This window comes from Equus przewalskii, chromosome 9 (genome assembly GCF_037783145.1).
Source record: "Equus przewalskii isolate Varuska chromosome 9, EquPr2, whole genome shotgun sequence".
NCBI classification, from domain to species: domain Eukaryota; kingdom Metazoa; phylum Chordata; class Mammalia; order Perissodactyla; family Equidae; genus Equus; species Equus przewalskii.
In genome coordinates this window covers 16,179,940-16,190,137 of record NC_091839.1, presented here as the reverse complement: position 1 = coordinate 16,190,137, position 10,198 = coordinate 16,179,940, and the positions used below count along the sequence as shown (strand labels likewise).

Here is a 10,198-nt window from a genome sequence, read left to right as displayed (position 1 = left end):
CGAGGGGAGGTCGCGCGGAGCCGCCGCAGCAAGCACTTGCTGAGGGGGATGGGCAGAGGAAAGGAGGACCTTCTTCCAGCTTCCGCGCCCACGCAGCCTCGCTGGGCCCACGCTCGGCCCCGTGTGCCCCGCAGCCTGCTGACCAGGGTCCTCCGTCCTGGGCGGCAGGGGATCCCAGCTCCAGAGCCCATGGTGATGGGCAGATGCACGGCTGCTTGTGCACAGCTGGTAGCCCCCCGCCCGGCCCGGCTCCAGGGCGCCCCAGGGAGATGGCAGACGAGGGAGTGGGGCTTTGTGGCCCCCCACCTTTCCCGTTCTCCTGATGAACGGGTCACCCCAATCCCAGCAGCGCCACAACCTGAGACAAGCTGACTTACAATAATGACTTTATTTTAACATTTAATTACAGACATAAAATAGCTGGGGAAGGGGGTGAGCCCCAGCCTAGCCCCGCTCCGGGGCTCCCAGGAGGGGGTGCAGGCGAGGCCTCCCTGATGACCCTCCTTCGGGGTCTTCCTATGGCGGGGCCCTATTGCTTTAGCGGGGGAGGGGCCATGCAAACGAGGGGGGCGGAGAAGCCCTGGCCCCGCCCCTCCCCGCCGCCTCCCCCAGAATGCCCAGGCGGTGCCCCAGCCCTGCCTCTCCACCTCCTTCCTCTTTGTCCAGGGAGCAGACCCTCTGGCCAGCCCCCCACCCCCTCTGCAAACCTAAAGGGGAATAAATACAAACTTTACAAAGTAAAAGGGGTCCAGCGTGGCCCTGGGCTGGGCCTCACATCATCCCCAGCTGCAGCAGCGTGCTGGCGTAGGCCATAGGCTTGACGTCGGGATGAGGCTGCAAGCGGAGGCCACCGGGGTGGGCGGAGACAGAAAGGGGCAGCCTCAGGGGGAGTCTCTGAGCAGACGCACCAGCCCTATCCCCCCAGAGCTGTCCTGCGCCCGCCCCCCGCCCTCCTGACAGCCCTCTCAGCTCCTCCACCCCAGGCCCAGGCCAGGGAGAGCGGGGGACCCCGGGGGCTGACTCACCACTGCTGTGAACTGGTGGAACTGGGGCCGCAGGTCGGAGCCCCGGAGGTGGATGTAGGAGGCTTTATTCCCCATCTGGTCGCTGTGGGGACAGGGGACAGGGGCAAAGTAGCCAGTGAGGGGCCCGGTGGGGCTGGGGGATGAAGAAGGAAGGGGCGGGCAGAGAGGAGAGAGGGAGGGAGCGAGCAGGGAGAGGGAGAGCGAGCGAGAAGAGACTGAGGCTGGATGGCAGACAGGCCGAGAGAGGAGACAGACAGAGGGACAGAGCCCATGGGAGACACGGCAGAAAGAGAGACAGGGATGTGGAGGGATGGAGAGTCAAGGACACAGAGGGACAGACAGAGACAGGAGGGGGAAAGAGGCCAGCAGGGGAACAGACAGGAGTCCAGACAAAAGGGGCCTGAGCAGGGGGGCTGAGGGGAAGGAGAGCGTGGAGGCGGGACAGGGCGGGGGAGCAGGAGGCAGGCAGCCGGGCCAGGAGGGCCTTCCTAATAGGACACGCGGCCCGACGGAGGCAGGACTCTTGCCAAGACCTGGACTCCAACCGGACCAGACCCTGGTTCTAACCACCAGGAAACATGAGGGATGAAGAAAGTGGTGACTGGCCTCTGAGGACGGAATTGGCCAGGTCTGGGGCACAGACAACTCGGCAGGACACGGGCCTCGTTTCTTCAAGCAAAAAATGCCCAGAGGGGTGGGAAAGGGACCGGGAGATCGAAGGTAAGGAGACTGAAAACGCGGCCCTCGTGTGGGTCCAGAAATCACTGGAGAGACGTTTATGAGACATGGGGAAACGGAACTCCGGCTGGGTCCGGTGACCTCGCCCGAAGGTGTGACAGTGGTACCATGCTTATATACAGGAAAGAAGAGTGCTTCCTTTCAGAAACACCCGGGGCTATCAACGGACGGAGGAGATGCCACCTGGGGTTTGTGGGACGGGGGTGGTCACAGCTACGGAGCCGGTAGCCACTGGGTCTGGGTGACGGATATGTGGGCGTTCATTATACTCTTTTATGGACTCTTCTGTATCTTTGGAATTTTCTACCATAAAAAGTTAAAAAAGTGGGCTGGGAAGAGGCGTGGGTGGGGTGGGGTGGGGGGCGCACCAGTAGTTGGGGGCAGAGAAGACGGTGACACAGCGGCCGCCGTGCGCCACCTCGTAGCCCTCGGCCTTGACCTCGTGGCTGCGGATGATGTAGTCCAGGTGGTTCTCCTCCAGGAAGGCCTTGGTGACGTCGGGCCCAAACTGGCAGCTCACACCCCGCTTGCTGACCGAGCGCCCGTTCTGGGGAGACAGGGGGCTCAGAATGACGTCCACTCCCACCCACCCGCTCTGCCCACGGCCCACAGCCCACAGCCGCCACCATGGCCCCAGGGAGACTGACCTGCGGCTGTGGGTCCGACCAGAGCAGGTCACACATGGGACCTGGAGGGGAGCAGAGGGGAACGTCAGGGACTGGCCTGCCTGCCGGGGGTGGGTGCTCACAGGCCACCCCCTGCCCAATGCACAGAGCAGCTGGGTAGGGGCTGGGCAGGGGACATCCACAGTGGAGGGGGCATGGGACACATGGGCCAGGACTGAGCTGGCCACAGGCCTCTCCTCTGGATAGCGCCCCAGCCTCCCAATGCCTCCCCTCCAGAACCCCCTCAATCCATTATGGCCCCGAGGGGCCTGGCGAGGGAGCTGTCAACATCACAATTCAGATCGCGCCCCTCCTGCTCATAGCCTTTCCGGCTCCTCCGCCCCGGGAACCATGACCCAGCTCCTCCCTGGACCTGTGAGGAGCACAGGGTCTGCCTCGTCAAGCCCTTTAAAGCACTCCCCTGCTCACCCCAAAGCCACCGGCCTCCCGGATGCTCCCCCAGCGCTTGTCCCAGACACCCTTCTGTGAGGCAGGTGCCACCTCCTTCCGTGTCAGCTCTCACGTGACCCCGCAGAGGCCCTCCTGACCCCAGTCACCTGAATCCGGGGGCTGCCGGTTCCGCTCGATCTTCCTGATGTCGTCCAGGGTGACACCGTCTTCGCTGAACAAGCCCCCGTGCATGATCTGGGGTTCAGGGTGGGGACAGCCGTGAGAGGGGAGGCGCCGGCCAGACCCCATCCTCCCACCCACTTCCCCAGCACGTCTGCCCACATGTGGCCCCCACAGGCAGCAGGCGGGGGAGGGAGCCCGTGGGTCCCGGTACGTCCTCACCAGCACTTTGCCATTGATGCACTGGGCCAGCGGCAGCCACTCGAACACCTCGCTGAAGAGCTCGTACATCTGGGCCGTGTACTTGGCCCTCACCTCGCCCTCGAAGCCGTAGATCTGGTTCATGTTGTCCGTCTCGTGGTTGCCTGGCCGACAGCAGGAACGAAGAAACCTTAAAAGCCCCGCCCGGGTGCCCTCAGGCCCGGGGCCCAGGGAGGCCTGCCTGGCAGCCCGAAGCCAACAACACTCACATCAGCTCATCGGCCCCTCACAGAGCCCTGACAAGGTGCAGACACTGTTTTCCATCTGTTCTCAGGGGGAGAGACAAACTGAGTGGCACACGTGGGCACATGGCCACCAGGCCCAGGCCGTACAAAGCGCCACGGGAGTGGCTGAGGCCTGGGTTCAGCTCTGGCTTGGCCTCAAGGGACCTCGGGCACGTCTCTCGCCCCAGTGGGTCTCATGCCCCCTCTGGGAGGACCTGCCTGCCTTCCAGGCTGGAAGTACCAGGAGAGAGATGTCTTGACCCAACATGCGCCACCGCAGAGCCCCTGCTGCGTGCCGGCCCCACACTGCGCCTGCACCTTCCCACACACTCCTCACTCCCTCGTCTCAGGGCTCCCGGGGCCTGGGGGAGACAGGAGGCTGCCGGGCCGTTTGCTGAGTCCCATGGTCTGACTCTCTGGCTGGGGTGAGCTCTTCACGGCCTCCTATGAGGCCCACAGCAGGTGCTCCAAGCATCTACCAGGTGCCAGTACAGCGGCCTGGACTCCCTGAACGCGGCAGTCAGCCCGCAGGCCCCCGGGAGCCCCCACCCAGCCAGCGCCCTCGCCCCTCCTCCTGGGTCTCCCCCCTCCCAGCTGCAGCTCCCGCTCATCTCCCCAGCGGCCCTCACTCCCTCGTGAGCTCCTCCTCCCAGTACCATGCGTATGCCGAGGACCCCAAAACTGACAGCCCCCAGGCTCCTCATCCCCTGGCCACACCCGCTTGTCCCACCTCCCACCTGTCAGTGGCAGCCGCAGCCCTCCAGCTGCTCCAGCCAAAAACCCTGGGGTATGCCCTTTGACCCCTTCTTTCTCTCATGCCTGCAGCCAGCCCACGGGTAAACACTCTGGGTTGTACCATGAAGAGAGCCCTAATCCAGCCACTGCTCCCATCCACATCCAGCTGCCACCACCAGTCTCTGTGCTCCCATCCTCAGCCCTTCATCAGTTCCCCATAGAGAGGCCTAAGGGATCCTGGTAACACCCGAGTCAGCCCCACCCTCCTCTGCTCAGAGCCCTGGCGTGACCAAAGTATTCATGAGGGCCCAGAGAGCGCCATTTGTGTGAGCCACTGTGCAGTGCACAACCTGCCTGACTGTACAGGGCAACCCTGTGCATGGTCTCAGTGAAGGGACAAGATAAACACGGCTGCCACTAGCATCCCTGCCTTACAGAGAACTGGCAGGCTCACAGAGGAGAAAGCGAGTGCCCCGCCCTGACCCCAGACCCTGCTGCCTCCCAGCTCACCTCGGAGTAGGTGGAAGTGATCTGGATACAGAAGCTTAAAGCCGAAAAGGGTGAGGATCACTTCTACGGAGAAGGAGCCGCGGTCCACGAAGTCGCCATTAAATATCTGCCCTGCTAAGGAAAACAAGCGGCCGGCTCCCTCCCCGGGCCCTCCACGCCTGCGGCTGCTGTCCGCACCTCCCCAGGAGCAGGCACATCGCCAGGGCGCAGGGGGTCCGAGCTTTTGTCTCTTTCCTCGCTGTGTGGCTCTGGTCCAGCAGCCTGGCCTCTCTGAGCCTCCGAGCAGGATGCTACTGAGGTCCTCAAGCTCGCGTGTCTCTCAGGGAAACTCATGGTGGAGCGGCGACACCAGGTGGTCAGGCTGCTTCAGCTTCTCCCAAATAGAGGCCCAAAGCCACAGGGGAAATGGGACACGGACCCTCCCCCCAAACCCTGCACAGGCCTGGTGGCCCCACACAGGGGCCATTTATCAAGCGATTATCAGAAGAACGTCAGCAGATACTTGCAATGTGGCCACGGGGGCCGCCCAGCCCTTCACGAGGATTTACTCCTCTCAGTAACCTCCTGAGGAAGGCCCTATTCTTATCCCCATTTTGCAAACGAGGGATCCGAGGCACCGAGGGGGAAGGAACCTGCTGTGGCCACGCAGCCAGGACGCGGCAAAGCCGAGAGGGCACCAGGTGTGCGCAGCCCCGGGTGCTGTTTGTATGTGATCCTGCAGCAGCCCCATCTCAAGAGGCAGACAAGCCAGGGCCCAGAGAGTCTGAGTCACTTGCCCAGGTAACGCAGCATGTGGGGACTGGCCCTAGCCTGTCTGAGCCCACCCTGGAGCGCAAGGCCGGCCCGCGGCCTGGGCCCGGGTGGCTGCTCAGCTTCTCCCTGCACAGGCCGCCGCCTTCCCCTCTGGCAGAGGACCCGCAGACCCAGGGCAGGGCGGGCCGGGCATCTCCCGAGGAAGGATACGTAGGGGTTGGCCTCCGAGGGTAAACCGTTGAGCTCGAATATGTTGAGGAGGTCGTAGAACTGGCCGTGGGTGTCCCCGCACACTGTAATCTTCTCTGTCTGAAAGAAAAGAGGCCACCGGAGAGGGAGGGGCCGAGAGAGAGACGTGGGGAGGGGACAGCGGGGAGGGCAGGGGCAAGAGGCCACACGGCAGACCGAGGGGGACCATGCAGAAGACACAGGCAGGGGACACGAGATGGAGAGAGTGGGACAGAGACCGAGAGGCCAGAGAGAAGGACATCCAGGGGGAGACACAGGTGGGCAGAGGGAAGGCAGACCAAGCCAGGTGGGTCTGTGAGTTTCTGAGCTCCGTGGGCCCCCGGCCAGGAGCCCCCCGCCCCGGCCCCCACCGCCCCAGAGCGCGCACCTCTTTGAGCGTGGTCTCCACCAGCGTGCTCAGCTTGGACAGGACCTCTTTGACCTGCACCAGAATCTGCAGGGGAGCACAGGGCAGGCCGTGAGCGGGCCGGCTGGAGGGCCTGCTGCCCACCCTGCCCCGACCAGGAGACGCTGCTGGGCCGAGGGTGCGGGACAGGCAGGGAGAGGGGAGGAAGGGGCGGGGCGCCCGGACAGGTGGGTGCTGGCCGGGGCCAGGGGTGGTCCCCAAACTGTGACCCAAGTGGCCTCTGTGGCATTTAAGCATCAGGATTATTTCATGTGAAAATCGAGAATCTCGGTTTCTTTGAAAATAATCAGCATGATGAAGAAACCTGCGGATGAATCCCGCTGTGGAACGTTTTATAAAACAACAGGCCTGGACACGTCTGAGTGTCAGTGTCGTGAAAGAGTCTCCCCCGGAAGGCGTGAGACTGTTCTGGATGGGAAGAGAGAAAAAGGCAGGTCACACGCAATATTTGAGCCTTCAGTGGATTCTGGATTTCAAAAAAGAGCTCAAAAGGATGTTTTGGGGGAAATTAAAATATTCGTCTGGAAACGTAGGTAATATTAATTTTTACTAATTGAAGATTAAAGACGACCTTGACAACATCACATACATCTGACAACGTTTCCAGATTTTGTGGACAGCCTGCGGACTGCATGCATTTGTCGGTGTTCCTGTATGAAGCTACATTTCTATGGTGCAACGACTGAATCAGTCACGCAGGAGAATGGCCCTCTTATTATCTGCATTTTGCAAATGAGGACCCCGAGGCACCGAGAGGTGAGGTCATGAGCCACGGTCACGGAGCCGGGAAGTGGCAAGGCCAGGAGGGCACCCGGGTGTGGGCAGCGCCGGCTGCCGTATGTCTGTGACTGCACAGCCCCATCTCCCCACGAAGAGATCCAGGATCCAGGGTTAGGACACAGAGGTTATGATGCAACCCAGTCTCAAATGGTTCAGGAAAAAAGAAAAAGAACGTAAACATACACGCATATATGCAGAAAGACCGATAAAGTAAATGTGTCAAAATTTCAACCACTGGGGCATCTGGGGGAAGAATGTGTGGATGTTAACTGTACTCTTCTTTTGACTATTCTGAGGGTTTGACAATTTTCAAAATGAACAGTTGGGGAAAAAAAGGTGTTAAGATAGTAGAAGCTGTCCACTTCTGGTCAGAATGCAGAAAGACAAGTCTGATGCTGTCGCCCTAGTGATGAAAACAGGCCAAAAGCCCAACAAATTGAACTAAAAAACCCATCTGAGAGCCGAGGAGGAAAAACACCGCAATCAACCAAACTGTCACCCGCGCCAGGCCCCTCCCTGGTGAAGAGACCGTGCCTGCGTTCATCCCGGCCTGAGGCCCGCCACTGAAGGGGAGGGGAAGCCAGCGGGACGTCCCTGCTGGGCGGCCTGACGGATGAGAGTCCCCAGGAGCCCGCGCCACAGAACGCCTCCGCCCGCACCTGCCGCACCTGCCAACGCTCTCACTCCATCACGGGCTGGGCGCAAGGCGGCACAGGGGAGGGAGCCCTCCCGAGGCACAAAGGTGGGAGCAAGACTGGAGAGCAGAGAGCTCGCCAGCAACCCAAAAGTCCGGCAGCAGGGTGGAAAATCAGAGCACCAAAATCACAGTTCCAAAAGCTGGAGACTTGACAACACACAGACATCCCTGGGATGCCGCCAGGGTGCCGACCCCACGCCCTGCTGAAGGGGGCATCCCGATGCCCCTCTGAAAACACTGGAGACCAGGGGTGACCTAAGGCCCACAAAAACGGCCTGAACCGTAGATTAGGCTGACGGAGCCCTCACAGCAGCAGCCTGACAGCAGGCTCCCGCTACCTCCTGCAGAAAGTTGTTTATCTCCGTCTCTACTGTCCTTTCACACAAAATGCCTGGCATATGATAAAAACTGAGACCCACGAAGAACGGACAACAGAGGGAGATCCAGGCATGACCCACACGGTGGCACTACAGAGACTTTAAAATAACGACAAACACGTTCAAAGATCCCCTGGGGAAGATAGACAGCATGCCTGAACATATGGGGCAGAGATGATAGCTATTTAAAAAAATAACCATGGAAATGCCAGAAATAAAAACGTGCAACCTCAGAAATAAAGAACGCATCTGCACGATGCCCGGCCCCAGCGCGCAGCAAGTGCTGGCTTCTGCCTCCACCCTGCCCTCTGTGGCTATCTGGGCACTGCCAGCGCGACGCTATCCCGGGTCACAGGCGTGTCACCTGGTAGGCACATTTCCGGTGCAGCTTCTTCTGGTCCTTGTACCACTGCATGAGCTCCTTCATGAAGGCGACTGTCACTCTGCCGTCCTCCAGCTTGGGCCCGCTGTACTCATCCTCGATGGCTGGTGTGTGAATGGGGGCGAGAGTCAGTGGCCACAGCCAGTGTGAGGGTGGGGAGGGGCCTGGCCCGGGGCAGACGCGGCTCTGGACACGGGTCAGGACAGGGATGGAGCAAGAGAAGATCCACCCCCACGGCCTGCTCCGCGCGCTCAGGCCGGCTCCGAGGCCCTCTCCCTGCCCCCCCATCTCATGGGTCCGCTCTTCAGCACCCTCCCTCCCCTCCGCCGACTTGGTTTACAGCCCTTCACACTGTCAACGCATCTGGTGACTAGCGAGTCCTCTCTCCCCAGAGCGTCAGCGCCACGAGGGCAGGGACTGTTGTGGTCACGGCTGGCTCCCGGTGCCTAGCACAGTGTCTGTCACACAGTAGGTGCTCAGGAACCATGTGAGCACATAGAGGACAGAGGCGGGTCAGACGCAGGAGGCCTGGGACGGGGGCGCGGCCCGGGAGCCGGTAGGGAGCCAGGCTGGGGCGGAGGGCTCGCCCCCTCCCAGAACCGGGGGACTCAAGCAGACGAGGAGCAGACGGTGGCCTGGGGCGGGGCAGAGACCACCTCTGAGCCCCACTCCTCACCCCCAGTGTGCACGGGGATGGAGAGGACCCCTGCAAGCATCTGGAATGTTCTGGCTGGGCGTGAGGGCACCCGGGCCTGACTCACTCATGCTCTCGATGTCCAGTGAGTCCACGACAGAGCGCTTGTGCTCATCGCCCGCGATGGCCCGCTCGAAGGCCTTCTGCTTCACAATCTTGTTGCACTCCTGGTACTTCATTTTGGCGTCCTTGTCGTGGGGCTTCACTTTCACCACCTGGGCGGGCGGCGGGCAGAGGGAAGGAGGCATCCCCACTCAGGCCAAGAGGTGGCACGGCCCTCCTGGGGCAGAGGAGCAGGCCGGAGGCGGGACGCCGAGGCTGCCCTCCGCCTGCCGGGCCCTGGGTTCCACGAACGCTGGAGCCAGACCCCCGGGGTGCCATGCACTAGTGGCACACCCCCGCTGGGCATGTTCCACCTCCAGGCCTTGGTTTCTGTGTCCCCAAACTGTGCATAACAGAGCTGCGTGTGTACCTGTACTATTATAGTTGATACCAAGGTGGGGGGTGGCGAGGAAAGGGTGGGCTGGGTCTAAAATCATGATTAACAGCCCAGACTCATCAGAAGGGCCAGCTACTTGCTGGGTGATAGACTCCCTGAGCCTCGGTTCCCTCCTCTATAAAACGGGGAGGTGACAGCTCCCCCCGGGCTGTGGGGAAGGATAAGTGATGGACACGGGGCCTGGGGTGAGGCACGGCTTGGCAGGCGCGGCCAGCACTGAGGGGCGTCACGTCCCGTGTTTGACCTCAGGCGTTTGGAGAGACCCAGGACAAGTGATTTCCCCTTTCCTCCTCCGAAGGGAGGTGGGGACTGCGGGCACAGACCCAGGCCGGTGGGTTCGAAGCCCAGCTCCGCCCGCACCAGATGAGTAACGCTGGGCAGGTGAGTTTGCCCCGGTAAGACGGAAGGGACGAGCAGCCACTCAGACCACAGTGAGGGTGTCGGGGTGACCCCTTGTAAAGTGCAGGCAGCGGCGCTGGCAAGAACAAACGCCACACGAGCCTCGGCTGCTCCTCACAGCCCATCACGGGCTGCTGTGCTGATAAAGGCACGTGGCTTTGGGACCCAGCAAGCTCTCAGCACAGGAGCCCGTCTCCTCCCCTCTGCACCTTCCATGCACTTCCCACAAACTCT

General features: G+C 61.6%; 1 protein-coding gene across 1 annotated transcript in view; it reads right to left on the bottom strand.

The window, feature by feature from the left end:
- Nucleotides 1-369: 369 nt before the first annotated feature.
- PPP5C (protein phosphatase 5 catalytic subunit) overlaps nucleotides 370-10,198 on the bottom strand; it is a 22,302-nt gene continuing 12,473 nt past the window's right edge. Inside the window, exons 3-13 of the mRNA XM_070633048.1 lie at nucleotides 9,134-9,281; nucleotides 8,355-8,476; nucleotides 6,098-6,163; nucleotides 5,692-5,790; nucleotides 4,729-4,834; nucleotides 3,221-3,363; nucleotides 2,986-3,073; nucleotides 2,411-2,451; nucleotides 2,132-2,310; nucleotides 1,026-1,107; nucleotides 370-834 (exon numbers count right to left, since the gene is read on the bottom strand). Coding sequence (XP_070489149.1) covers nucleotides 772-834; nucleotides 1,026-1,107; nucleotides 2,132-2,310; nucleotides 2,411-2,451; nucleotides 2,986-3,073; nucleotides 3,221-3,363; nucleotides 4,729-4,834; nucleotides 5,692-5,790; nucleotides 6,098-6,163; nucleotides 8,355-8,476; nucleotides 9,134-9,281 — 1,137 coding nt within the window. The 3' untranslated portion in view covers nucleotides 370-771. The remainder of the gene's footprint in view (nucleotides 835-1,025; nucleotides 1,108-2,131; nucleotides 2,311-2,410; nucleotides 2,452-2,985; nucleotides 3,074-3,220; nucleotides 3,364-4,728; nucleotides 4,835-5,691; nucleotides 5,791-6,097; nucleotides 6,164-8,354; nucleotides 8,477-9,133; nucleotides 9,282-10,198) is intronic.